The sequence below is a fragment of the Sceloporus occidentalis genome, unplaced genomic scaffold, assembly GCF_023333645.1.
Source record: "Sceloporus occidentalis isolate IW3139 unplaced genomic scaffold, rSceOcc1.0.p SCAF_18, whole genome shotgun sequence".
NCBI lineage: Eukaryota > Metazoa > Chordata > Lepidosauria > Squamata > Phrynosomatidae > Sceloporus > Sceloporus occidentalis.
In genome coordinates, this window is record NW_028316998.1 from 13,515,961 (window position 1) to 13,530,427 (window position 14,467).

Here is a 14,467-nt window from a genome sequence, read left to right on the forward strand (position 1 = left end):
ACTGGGAGACTCCACAGGTATATCTATACAGGCTAACAAGAGACAGGTGGCATACTAATCATTTAAAGGTCTGATGAGACAACTCTATCAATCTGAAATCCATTGGTGGTAATTATTTTTCAGACATGTATGCTTAGGAATTCCACTTGTGCCCCTAGGAACCGAAGTGCGGCAGGGGTGGGACGGATCTTGGTGCTAGGTGCACGTGTTTTTTGGTAGGGAGTATGCAGAGGGCATCACTGCCTTTCCTAGGGTTGCTCTTGGTCTCCTGCTCCTTGCTGTTGTCCCTGACTCTGGGGACGCTTGTGGACAGCAGCAGGAGATCCAACATGGACAGTGGATTCGTGTACAGGCGTCTGAAGAGCCACGAAAAGAGGGAGATGCAGAAAGAGATTCTCTCCCTCCTTGGTCTGCCCCACAGACCTAGACCGGTGCATGGACTTAACCTCTCCAAACAGAACCAGGCAGGGAAACTCAACTCGGCTCCTCTATTCATGCTGGATCTGTACAATGCCATGTCTGGCCAGGAACAAGCAATAGACACTAAAGGTTGGATACAGAGATCAACACCATACAGTCACCAACTGAAGGTCAAAAGCCTCCTGAGTTCTCCCCACAGCAGCTTTCAGGACAGTACATTCCTCAACGATGCGGACATGGTCATGAGCTTCGTCAACCTGGGTGAGTTACCTAGATGCACCTCTTGGGATGTTAGCATATCTGGTTTCTAAGGGTTTATAAGAATGTTGAAGTTACCTTAAAGTCTAACAATTATATTGAACTGATTTTCTGTAGTATTCCAGGCTTATATTTTGTGTTCCAGGTGTTTTATGTGAAGTCCTGTAGATATGGTCCATAGTTCTGTTGGGCTCTGTAGAAGTAAAACAATTTGGAAAAACAGAAAGTTACAACATCATTTGCATGGAGATGATACTGCAATCTTGGGTTGATGACCCTGAGGCAATTGTACACTATTACACAAGCAAATACAAGTTTATTTGGTGCCAAATGAAGATTGCAAAAGTTGGGTCATTCCTGAGGATTCCCTGCTTCAACTAGAATGATGTTGAAAAGGGTTAATCTTGAATGACTTAGAAAAGACAGGATGCATGTGTAAATACTGTTAATTGAAGGTTATGTCTTCCAGAAAAACTCTCAAATAGTGAATCTAGAGTTTGGATTATAGATATTAGAGGTTACAGGCGTGTAATTTGTTTTATTAATCTCAGCAGGGAACCTTTTTGGACATCTGTGGAAATTGAGTAGTTGGCTTTTTTCTTCATAGAAATTGTTGACTTTTTTAGCTTAGCCAGAAATATAAAGTTTCCAGAGAAATTGTGTAGTTAGTGCTTATTTTTCTAAATAGAAAATGAAAGTTACAGATATACTTAATAATAACTATTTATATTTTGCCCTCCTCCGGTTTCTGTAAAGTTTAATAAATAATTCTCTGAAACCTAAACACTTTTGGTACTTATAAATGTATCTGTGAGTTTCTTTCAGTTTAAATTAAAGAATGGTTAAGGGGATTAGAAGCAAATAAAATCCAAATGGGACAGCAGCCCATGCCCCTGTTTTCAGGGGAGAACGGGCAGGGGAGCAATTGGCCCCTGGGCTGATGTGATTCAAAGATTTTGGGGCACTTCCTGAAGCTTTATTGTGTCTTTTACTTGCTTTGCATAGAGCCACCAGGGTTTTTCCAGTAACAATGGCTTTAGGACGTATGTATTATCATTGACCGAATCCTTTCTAAGTCCCTTTATGTGTTGAATGCATATCCCCCAAACGTACTTTAGCCTACTTTATGACTGGGCCACATTGAAGGAATTTCCCACCTTGGTAAATGGTACCAGCCCTTCCCTGCATGTACATGAATTCTCATGTTTGTTGCCACCTTGTATCATTGCCGGTACTAACTTTGGTTTTTAAGTTTGTAGAACCATATTTGCGTCACTAAGGAACTCTAAATGTCTCATAGTTTGAAAACCCTTTGTTTTTTTCCATGCAGAAACCTTAACATGGTTGACAGTTTTTTAAAATTCAGTATTATCATGTTGTTTCTGGCCTGTCAGTTTTTAGAATTACTGTGTCCCTGGTATATACCGTATTTGCTCGATTATAAGACGAGGTTTTTTTCAGAGCAAATGCTCTGAAAAATACCCCTCGTCTTCTAATCGGGGTCGTCTTCTAATCAGACCTCAAATAGAGGTCTGATTATGAGACTAAGATCCAGATCCCCCGCACCGCTGCAGGGGACCTGGATCCTCCTGTCTCCCCCCCCATTTAACACCCCCCCACACACTTACCGGTGCTTCCTGCTGTATTGCCGGGGCAGCGGGTTGACGTCTACGCGATCCGCGTACACAACGTCCGGTGCAGCCGGAAGGAGGTGGAGTTGGCAGCGGGGGTTGTCTGCGTCCGTCGCGCATACCTTCCCCAAATGTCAGAGATCAGAGTTCCCCGCGGGTGTAGCGGAAGGAGACGTCAACCCGCTGCACCGGCAATACAGCAGGAAATTGGAAGCACCGGTAAGTGTGTGTGTGTGCGTGTGTGTGTTAAATGGGGGCATAGGGCATTTCTGGAATGCCTTATACCCCTATATGCCACTTTGGCACTTAGGGGGTTAAAAGGCATATTATGGGGCAGAGTGGCATATAGGGAGGTATAAGGCATTTCAGGAGGCAGAGTGGCGTTAAGGGGGCATTTAATAGAGCACTCTGCCTCCTGAAATGCCTTATACCTCCGTATATGCCACTCTGCCCCATAATATGCATTTTAACCCCCTAAATGCCAGAGTGGCATATAGGGGTATAAGGCATTTCTGGAGGCAGAGTGCTCTATACAATGCCTTTTAACTCCCTTAATGCCACTCTGCCTCCTGGAATGCCTTATACCTCCATATATGCCACTCTGCCCCATAATATGCATTTTTACTTAGTGAAATAAGTATTTGATCCCATATCAATCAGCAAAATGTCTAGCTCCCAGGTGTCTTTTATACAGGTAACAAACTTAGATTAGGAACACTCTCTTAAAGGGAGTGCTCTTAATCTCAGCTTGTTACCTGTATAAAAGACACCTGTCCATAGAAGCAATCAATCAATCACATTCCAAACTCTCCACCATGGCCAAGAGAAAGAGCTGTCCAAGGATGTCAGGGACAAGATTGTAGACCTACACAAGGCTGGAATGGGCTACAAGACCATCACCAAGCAGCTTGGTAAGAAGGTGACAACAGTTGGTGCGATTATTCGCTAATGGAAGAAACACAAAATAACTGTCAATCTCCCTTGGTCTGGGGCTCCATGCAAGATCTCACCTCGTGGAGTTTCAATGATCATGAGAACAGTGAGGAATCAGCCCAGAACTATATAAGAGGATCTTGTCAGGGATCTCAAGGCATCTGGGACCATAGTCACCAAGGAAACAATTGGTAACACACTACACCGTGAAGGACTGAAATCCTGCAGCTCCCGCAAAGCACCCCTGTTCAAGAAAGCACATGTACAGGCCCGTCTGAAGTTTGCCAATGAACTTCTGGATGATTGAGAGGAGAACTGGGTAAAAGTGTTGTGGTCAGATGAGACCAAAATCGAGCTATTTGGCATCAACTCAACTTGCTGTGTTTGGAGGAGGAGGAATGCTGCCTATGACCCCAAGAACACCATCCCCACTGTCAAACATGGAGGTAGAAACATTATGCTTTGGGAGTGTTTTTCTGCTAAGGTGACAGGACAACTTCACCGTATCAGGGACGATGGATGGGGTCATGTACGGTCAAATCTTGGGTGAGAACCTCCTTCCCTCAGCCGGGCATTGAAAATCATTGAAAAATTGAACGTCAGCCTTGAAACCTTAATGACTTGGAGAGGATCTGTAAAGAAGAGTGCGACAAAATCCCACCTGAGATGTGTGCAAACCTGGTGGCCAACTACAAGAAAGTCTGTCCTCTGTAATTGACAACAAGGGTTTGCCACCAAATACTAAGTCATGTTCTGCAAAGCGGTCAAATACTTATTTCACAAAGTAAAATGCAAATCAATTTATAACTTTTTTGAAATGCGTTATTCTGGATTTTTTGTTGTTTTTCTGTCTCTTTATAGACTGATCATGTCTTTGTCAGTGGGCAAACGTACAAATTCACCAGGGGATCAAATAATTTTTCCTTCACTGTATATAGGAAATATTCCAAGGAAAACCCTGTAGCCTGAGCAGAAAAGCAGTTGTGTTTGGACACATAAGGTTTGGAAGGCTAGAATTGTCATATTTCCCCAGCAAATCCCAGTGCCTAGTAAACACGACATAGCACACACACTCCACTTTACAGGTGTCTCCATGCTTATCTTGGGTTAGTCTCAATGAAAATGATATTTTGTAAAAAGAAAAATAATTTTTATCAGAGCTTTATTACTCAAGATCTTACCTAGCAAATAGTGTGCTTAGTATTAAGTTTGGTCACCTGTGACGTATATTAAGAGTCATTGTATATACAATGTTGTGAAAAAGTATTTGCCCCTGCTGCATAACCCAACTGCCCTTGAGCTTTAGGTCACAAACTGGTGGCCGAACATTTCCCTTCAGGATTTTCTGGTAGAGAGCAGGTTCCATCGATTATGGCAATTCACCAGGTCCACCAGCTGCAAAGCAGCCTCAGACCATCACACTACCACCACCGTGTTTGACTATTGTTATGATTTCATTATTGTGGAATGTCGAGTTAGCTTTATCCGAGATGTCTTCCAAAAAGTTCCACTTTTCACTCATCAGTCCACAGAATATTATGCCAAATGTCTTGGGGTTCATCAAAATGTTTTTTTGGCTAATGCAAGAAGAGCCTTTAGTGTTCTTTTTTGGTCAGTTGTTGCCTTGCACCCCTCCCAGGTTCAGTGATACTAAAATGTACACTTATGTTTGATTTGAAACTTCAGAGAACCTCAAGGTGCTCCTGGATGGCTGATGATAGAAGATGGAACAGTAGTCCTACATACAATGGAAAACATGCAAGGCTAAGCTTATTAATTTCACCTCACTGGAGTTCTCCATAAAGTCATGTCTCACCTAAACCAAACTGTGTAGCACCATCCAAGTAACACATCAATTAGTCTAATCCTGTTTGACACATTGATGCATGAATCTGCTTCAACTACATTTCAGTTTGACACATCATCAAATGAAAAAAGCCACGCAGTACTAATTCCAGTACTAATTCTATGCCATGGTGAAGTGATGTTTTTACAATATCACCATCACACCTGACTGTTAGTAGATTTATGCTCAGCATTCATGAGGTCTGAGGCAGAGTGTGGTTATTAGAGTCTGTTTTAGAAGTGTTTCAGGGAAACAGAGCCTTGAGAGTTGCCCCTGAAGTGATGGAAAGTTAGGTTTGTTTTTCAATAAGTTTGGAAGAGGATTTCTCAAATCTGCATTGTTGTCAATATGCTTCTTATTATTATTTCACTAAACCAAAGCAAAAACAGTTGCATTGATTATAAAATAGCATGTACACATTATAAGTAGTTTATGTAAAATAACCTCTTTAATGGCTACCATGCAGTGGTGTATTCTGTTTTAGGCAGGCTAAATCTATATTAAGGAGAGTAGGTTGGAGGTCGGCAGCATCTTTGTCACGTAACCAGGGGTAGATCTCCCTATTGGATAATTAGGCTTCCCTGGAAAGGGAGAAAAGTGGTTAAAGAGTAAGTTGAATATTAAGGACAATGTGTTTAGCGAAATGCCTTTCCTCCTTCCAGCCATCAAATGTCAGGGTTGTTTCTAGGTGCAAAAAAATTAGAGAGACAAAAATTGTCATTTTCTGTACATGGGTAAGTCTAATGAATGCCAGTACTTACTGATCTAGTATATAATAACAATGGGTCAGTAACAGCTTAAACTGTTCACTAATGTGTTATACATCACAGCATGTACATTCAGAAAATACTCTTTTATTGTGGTAGGGTTAAACTAAAGAGAATTAAGTGTTGCCATGTGAGTGAATTTTTGCATGTATTGTGACTGAGGTGCAAGTCAAATTTTTTTTATTTATTTATCCATATTTCCTTGCAATCAGTCTTACATACACATAAAATTACATCCCAGTATTGTTCTTCCATGTCCTACTGATCTACTGGACCAGACCTATATGGGTCAAGTTATATTGTTGTCATAGATTACTGGGATTATTGCAATTAGGCAGATAAAAAATAAGGATTATAAGCATGCCGGAAGGATTCTCAATTTTTTCATTCGGTAATAAAACAGATATAGACATTTTACATTAGAGTCAATGTAATAATGATTTTGAATAATGTTCACACCTGTAGGATTTTAGGAAAATTCATTTTCAAGGATGCTTCAAATGATTGCTTCCATGCATGATGTAATTTTTAAATGTCCACAGCTAAAGGGGTTAGGTGACAATAGTTAGCTTTTACAGCCGAATTAAAGACTCTTCTTTTCAATATTTCACTGCATTCTCGAGGCATTTTTTTTCCAGGACACTGTCACGCGCGCCGCCGTCCCTACCTCTGACGCCAGGGCTGCCACGCCTGGTCCCGACTACTCCGCGGAGGTCCCCGCCGGGCACACACGGCGGTGTCGCGGTCCCACCTCCTCCTCGTCGGTTAGGGTCGCGTCTACTGTCCGTGGACGCGCCGGCCGAAGGGGGCGCGGGTAGGACGCGGCGTAGGTCTGCATCTGGCGTACCGCAGCGTACGCAAAATACGCAGCGTACGCAGCCTATGCAGCCTGTGCAGCGTACGCGGCGTACGCAACGTACGCAACGTACGTAGAATACGCTGCACAGCTGTTGGTAATCACTCACCTATTTAAACACCACTTTTCTCTCCTGTAGTCACCCGTTCAAAGTGTTTTGCTTTCTGGGTGTGCTGATTACTCCATATTATCTCGATTTCCTTGTGTACCGACCATTGCCTGTTTTTTGACTACGATTCCTGCTGCCTGCCCACGACCTCGGACCTGTTTAACCGTTTTGCTCCTATCCTGCCTGCCTCGACCTCGGATACGTTTGACACCGCTGCCTGCCTTTGCCCTTTTGATTACGGACTGTATACTGGACTTCTCTACAGTGCTTATCTGCATAGTAGGATCCTTCCTCTCTCCCTGACCCCGTGACAATTTTGAACGGGTCATAACATGGATCCCGCGGATATGGCGCGGTTGCAAGCACGCCAAGACCTCCAGGACCAGCGTATGGCGGCGCAGGCTACCCAGCTGCAGTCCCTGGAACAGAAGGTGGATGCCATGACGGACTTGTTGCGTTCTTTGACGTCTCTCCCAACCGTGGGTCCACCCCATCACAGAGACGCTCAGCACGAGGACACAGGTTCTGTTGCCAGGCTCCCTCTGTCAGACAAGTATTCTGGGGATCCGAAGGAATGCCGTGGCTTCCTTAATCAATGCATGCTCCACTTCCGAAACCACCCCCAGGCGTTCCAGACATCCTCCAAAAGGGTCTCGTTCATCATTTCGCTGCTCAAAGGTGATGCCTTACTGTGGGCTTCTCCCCTCGTGGAGCAGGATTCCTATCTCCTTGAGGACTGTCCCGCTTTCATGGAAGCCGTACGGACTGTGTTCGATGCGCCAGGTCGTAAGGAAACAGCAGAGTCTTCACTGCTTGACATCCAGCAAGGCCGCAAAACCTTGACACAGTATACGGTGGAGTTTCGCACCCTGGCCCATGAGACCAACTGGGAGGAGGGCGCTCTCAAAGCCGCCTACCGACGAGGCCTCAACGAGAAAGTCAAAGACGCCCTCGTCTTCCATGATAACCCCGCAGATCTCGAGGATCTCATAGCTCTTTGTCTCCGAGTGGACAAACGAATCCAGGAAAGGGCGAACGAACACGCCCGTGGAAAAAGACCAGGACCACTCGCCTCCGGCTACACAAGGCCTCCGGCTGCCTCCTCTTCCTCCTTTGTGGTCGACGAACCCATGGAGATAGGGACAGTGCGCCACCTCACGGAGGCCGAAAAGAAACACAGACGGACACAGAGGCTCTGTCTATACTGCGGTCAAGCTGACCACCTGTTGCCCTCCTGTCCCAACAAACCAGTAAAAGACAACGCTTAGGTTGCACCGGAGAAGGCACCCTAAGCACACGTCCTTTTTCTTCTCCTCCCGCCACACGCCTGACGGTGCCCGTCTCCATTCGTTGGGAGGAACAAGTGGTAGCCACCCGCGCCTTCATAGATTCCGGGGCTGCGGGCATATTCATGGATCACCAGTGGGCGAAGGAACACCGCCTACCTCTTCGGAGCAAGACAGCTCCCTCCCTGGTCGCTTCCGTTGACGGCTCCCTTCTGGGATCAGGACTCGTGACACAAGAAACCATGCCTCTGACCCTACTGGTAGGGGTAACCCACCAGGAACAGCTCACGTTCGAGATAATTCAGTCTCCTCATGCCCCACTAATCTTGGGACATCCATGGCTGCAACAGCACAACCCACACATCGATTGGGTAAAAGGAGACATACTAGCGTGGAGCAACCACTGTCAAGAGGACTGTGTCCTGCCCTGTCGACGACTCAATCTCGTCCTCGAAATCACACCCACAGATCCCAAGACCCTAGTACCGAGACACTACTGGGACTATCTGGATGTATTCTCCAAAAAGGATGCGGAGAGGCTACCACCGCACCGGTCCTACGATTGTGCTATCGATCTGTTGCCTGGAACCGATCCGCCGCGGGGACGTACTTATCCCCTCTCCGAACCGGAGAACAAAGCCCTGGAGCGATACATTCAAGAAAGCCTGGATAAAGGCTTCATCCGCCCATCCTCCTCTCCTGCTGGTGCCGGTTTTTTCTTTGTGGCCAAAAAGGAGGGTTCCCTACGGCCATGCATCGATTATAGGGGGTTGAACCGTATCACCATCAAGAACAGGTACCCACTTCCTCTCATCACGGAGATCTACGACCTCCTGAAAGGAGCCAAGTATTTTACGAAGCTAGACCTCAGGGGTGCCTACAATTTGATCCGTGTCAAGTCCGGGGATGAATGGAAAACGGCCTTCAACACCCGCTTCGGGCACTATGAATATAAAGTCATGCCCTTCGGGTTGTGCAACGCTCCAGCCGTGTTCCAGTCCTTCATTAATGACGTCTTCAGGGACATGCTCTTATCTCACGTCATTGTGTACTTGGACGATATTCTCGTGTATTCTCCAACACTCGAGACACATCGACGCCACCTACGAGCTGTCCTACAAAGGTTAAGGGAGAACGGGTTGTACGCCAAGGCTGAGAAATGCATATTCGAGCAAACCCGTCTGCCCTTCCTGGGTTATATCGTCTCCTCCGAGGGGCTTCACATGGATCCTGCCAAACTCGAGGCCATCACTGCCTGGCCCCTCCCTAGCACTCTCAAAGCCGTCCAAAGGTTCCTGGGATTTGCCAATTATTACAGGCGTTTCATCAGAAACTACGCTGCCATTGCAGCCCCTATTACCGCCTTGACGAAAAACGGAGCCGATCCATCTCAGTGGTCCTCACACGCCTGTCGGGCGTTCGAAAAGCTAAAACAAGCCTTTGTCTCAGCTCCTCTATTACGTCGGCCGGATCCTACCAGTTTCTCCTGGAAGTAGATGCATCCGAAACCGGGGCAGGGGCTGTTCTATCACAACGTCATGATCTAACCACGAAATACCATCCCTGTGCCTTCTTTTCCAAGGGTTTCTCCGCAGCCGAACGGAATTACGACGTCGGTAACCGCGAACTCCTAGCCATCAAAATGGCACTCGAGGAGTGGCGCCACCTACTAGAGGGTACAGAACAACCCGTGGTCATCCTAACAGACCACAAGAACCTGCTATATATCGAGAGCGCCAAGAGATTAAGCCCTCGACAAGCACGGTGGTCGCTATTTTTTAACCGGTTCAATTACTACATCACCTACAGACCAGGCTCCAAAAACGTCAAAGCTGATGCCCTGTAAGGCACCTACCTTAAGCAGCTCCCGGCCGTCCTCTTCTCCTCCCCGGCAGAAACGCCGGCACCGCAGACTGGAGCTTTAAGCAGCCGCTCGTGCACGCGGCCGCTTCATGAATATTCATGAAGCTGACCGCCGGCTGGATTCCGCTGCGTCGCTATGGCGACGCAGGACGCGATCACGTCCCGGACGTCGGGGAACGCCCCCCCGGGCTATTTAAACCTCGAGCACAGTATCCACAGTGCTCAGTTATACTGGTTCTGTCCGTATTACGTGAGCTCCTCCCGTATCCTATATATATATATCTTGTTCCTGTTCTCCCGGTATCCGACCCTGGTCTGCTAAACGGCTTCCTGTGTTTCTCTGGTTTCCTGACCCTGGCTCTCCCTGCTACTACGTGTACCTCTGGCATCCTGACCTTGGCTATCCAACCCGACTACGTGTACCTCTGGCATCCTGACCTTGGCTATCCGACCCGACTACGTTTACCTCTGGCGTCCCGACCCTGGTCTGCTAAACGGTTGCCCTCTGACCACTCGTGCTTACAGTTACACCACCAAGTGCCCTGTTATCCTCACCAGGCCCCTTGCGTGTGTTCTGTTTTTGAGCAAGTGTGTTCCAGTCCTGCATATCGGATTCCTTCTGGTAAGACAAACCTTACATGCCCTCTCTAGACAACACGAGAGCCACAGGGATCAGCACATCAACGAGCCCATCATCCCATCCGCACGTCTGGTTGCCGGTCTGTCCATACGCATGATGAGCAGGATCCGCATGTCCCAAAGGGCCATCCCGTCTTCTGAACGTCCTCCTCCGGGACGTCTCTACGTTCCTCCCGGTCTTCGTACGGATGTTCTTCACTGGGGACATAAGACTCTCCTCGCTGGTCATTCAGGATTCCGGAAGACAGAGTACCGCGTCCGCAGGTCGTTCTGGTGGCCATCACTCACCAGAGACGTCCGAACTTACCTTGCCGCCTGTCACACCTGTGCTTGCCAGAAAACCTCTCGGCATCGACCTCAAGGTCTCCTGCATCCTCTTCCCGTTCCCACGGTTCCCTGGACACACGTGTCAATGGACTTCATCATGGATCTCCCCAAATCGCAGGGTAACACGACTATCTTGGTGGTCGTCGACCGTTTCTCTAAGCAAGCTCATTTCGTCGCTTTACCACGCCTGCCATCTTCTTCGCAACTCGCCGATGTTTTTCTCAAACAGATCGTCTGTCTTCACGGTCTTCCGCTCCACATGGTGTCCGATCGCGGTACCCAATTCATCTCCCGCTATTGGAGACATCTCTGTCTGAGACTCGGAATACAGCTCCACTTATCGACTGCCTATCATCCGCAGACCAATGGACAAGCCGAAAAGACTAACCAAACACTCAAACAATACCTGCGAATGTTCAGCAAAGACAGCCAAAACAGTTGGTCGTCTCTCCTGCCGCTCGCAGAGATGACCTATAATGGCTCCCTGCATGAGTCCCTTGGATGTACCCCGTTTTTTGCTGCCTTGGGCTATCACCCTATCATACTGCCTCCTCCATCTTCTCGTTCCTCCTCCACGGTACCCGCGGTCGACAAACGTGTATCTGACATGGACGATCACTGGAAGAAACTCCGGGAGGTCCTCTTGAAGGCCCAGCTTCGCTATAAACGCTTTGCTGACGCCAAGAGGACTCCGCCTCCGGACTATCAAGTGGGCGACCGTGTCTGGTTATCCACGCGACACATTCGTTTGCGGCAACCTTCCCGGACCCTGGGGCCTCATTTTATTGGCCCTTTCCGCATTCGTGCCAAGCTTAACGACGTGACGGTGTCCCTTGCCTTGCCACCTACCATGCGGATTCCACGGTCCTTCCACGTCTCTCTGCTGCCTCCGGCCCCGCTCGACGTCCAGGGTCGTGAGGAATACATTGTTGACAGGATCCTTGATTCCCGTTGGGTTCGTAACGGCCTTCAGTATCTCGTGGCTTGGAAGGGGTACGGTCCTGAGGAGCGGACGTGGGAGCCTGCTCGCTTCGTTCATGCTCCTCTTCGTGTCGCGCGGTACCACGCGCTCTACCCTCTTCGTCCGGCTCCGTCTCGCTCGGGACGCGCTCCTGGTGGGGGGGGGTACTGTCACGCGCGCCGCCGTCCCTACCTCTGACGCCAGGGCTGCCACGCCTGGTCCCGACTACTCCGCGGAGGTCCCCGCCCGGCACACACGGCGGTGTCGCGGTCCCACCTCCTCCTCGTCGGTTAGGGTCGCGTCTACTGTCCGTGGACGCGCCGGCGCGTCCCCCGCGCGTGCCGAAGGGGGCGCGGGTAGGACGCGGCGTGGGCGCGGGTAGGACGCGGCGTAGGTCCGCATCTGGCGTACCGCAGCGTACGCAATCTACGCAGCGTACGCAAAATACGCAGCGTACGCAGCCTATGCAGCCTGTGCAGCGTACGCGGCGTACGCAACGTACGTAGAATACGCTGCACAGCTGTTGGTAATCACTCACCTATTTAAACACCACTTTTCTCTCCTGTAGTCACCCGTTCAAAGTGTTTTGCTTTCTGGGTGTGCTGATTACTCCATATTATCTCGATTTCCTTGTGTACCGACCATTGCCTGTTTTTTGACTACGATTCCTGCTGCCTGCCCACGACCTCGGACCTGTTTAACCGTTTTGCTCCTATCCTGCCTGCCTCGACCTCGGATACGTTTGACACCGCTGCCTGCCTTTGCCCTTTTGATTACGGACTGTATACTGGACTTCTCTACAGTGCTTATCTGCATAGTAGGATCCTTCCTCTCTCCCTGACCCCGTGACAGACACACATACGTTTCACATTTTGCTGACTTACACATGAAATTTGCTGCCATGCACTACATGGAATGTATAAACGTACAGAAAAGGAACCATTTACTTATAGTTATACATCACACATACTGCAGGGCAAATAGCAACAAATGAAATGTATAGGTGTCCTAGAAAATGGGTGACTTGGCAACCCTTTGTTAGCACCATGTTAATATTCGCAAATGCACAACGTTAAAACGATGATCCACGAACACGCGAAGCTTAATAGCATGCCTAGTGGGCAGAGAATGGCTGATAACGTAGTCATGGGCGTAGGAACCCCTAAAAATCTGGGGGGGACAGCATTTTCCCCCATCAGATCCCCACTTTCTCACACACTATCTACCCCCTCTCACACTTTCTTACTATCTGCCCCCCTCCCTACCCTCCCTTCTCACTAGCTACCCTCTCCCTACCCTCCCTTCTCAGTAGCTACCCTCTCCCTATCGCCCCCTTCTCACTAGCTAGCCTCTCCCTACCACCCCCTTCACACTAGCTACCCTCTCCCTACCCCCCCTTCTCACTAGCTACCCTCTCCCTATCCCCCCTTCTCACTAGCTACCCTCTCCCTACCCCCCCCTTCTCACTGTCTACCCCAGGGGTGTCCAAGGTTTTTCTGCAGTGGGCCACTTCATCAGAATTGTATACGTGCGAGGGCCACACTCATTTTTCACTGTGAGAAAATATGGCCTTTAATAAAATATGCAGATTAAAATAAAGTTAATGACACAAAACCTTTACTTTTCCTCTCACTGATTTCTGGGCCTAGAAAGTTTTGTGACTACAAATTCAGGATAATTAAAAATGAAATTGTTCTATTTATTCTAGGGATGCACCAAAATGAAAATTCTGGACCAAAACATTCACGGTTCACTTAGCCAAAACCGAAAATGACCCCCAACTTTTAAAAATAATAATAAAAACTCACATTTTTAATAAAAGTAGGTAACACACCACAATTGGACAAAAAAAATTAGCAATATGACTTGGCATGATAGGAGTGTGATTGCTAACAGCAATCACACTCCTATCATACCCAGGCAGCCAAGCCAGTACATTCTGGTACAGGGTGGCTGTAAGTGATGTGCAGACCCCATACTGCTGGCAGCATCAATACACAAGGGGTGCAGCTAGCTATGTTTCAGCATGTACTGGCTGACTTGGCATGATAGGAGTGTGATTGCTAACAGCAATCACAGTCCCATCTTGCCTAGGTTCCAGCACTTACACATCCAACCAGTAAATGCTGTAACCTAGGCATGATGGGACTGTGATTGCTGTTAGCAATCACACTCCTATCATGCCAAGTCAGCCAGTACATGCTGGTACAGGGTGGCTGTAAGTGATGTGCAGACCCCATACTGCTGGCAGCATCAATACACAAGGGGGGCAGCTAGCTAGGTTTCAGCATGTACTGGCTGACTTGGCATGATAGGAGTGTGATTGCTAACAGCAATCACAGTCCCATCTTGCCTAGGTTCCAGCACTTACACATCCAACCAGTAAATGCTGTAACCTAGGCATGATGGGACTGTGATTGCTGTTAGCAATCACACACCTATCATGCCAAGTCAGCCAGTACATGCTGGTACAGGGTGGCTGTAAGTGATGTGCAGACCCCATACTGCTGGCAGCATCAATACACAAGGGGGGCAGCTAGCTATGTTTCAGCATGTACTGGCTGACTTGGC

General features: G+C 48.0%; 1 protein-coding gene across 1 annotated transcript in view; it reads left to right on the forward strand.

Annotated features, from left to right (window-relative positions):
• The first annotated feature begins 224 nt into the window (after positions 1-224).
• LOC149302678 (bone morphogenetic protein 6-like) overlaps positions 225-14,467 on the forward strand; it is an 81,931-nt gene continuing 67,688 nt past the window's right edge. Inside the window, exon 1 of the mRNA XM_089482245.1 lies at positions 225-681. Coding sequence (XP_089338371.1) covers positions 225-681 — 457 coding nt within the window. The remainder of the gene's footprint in view (positions 682-14,467) is intronic.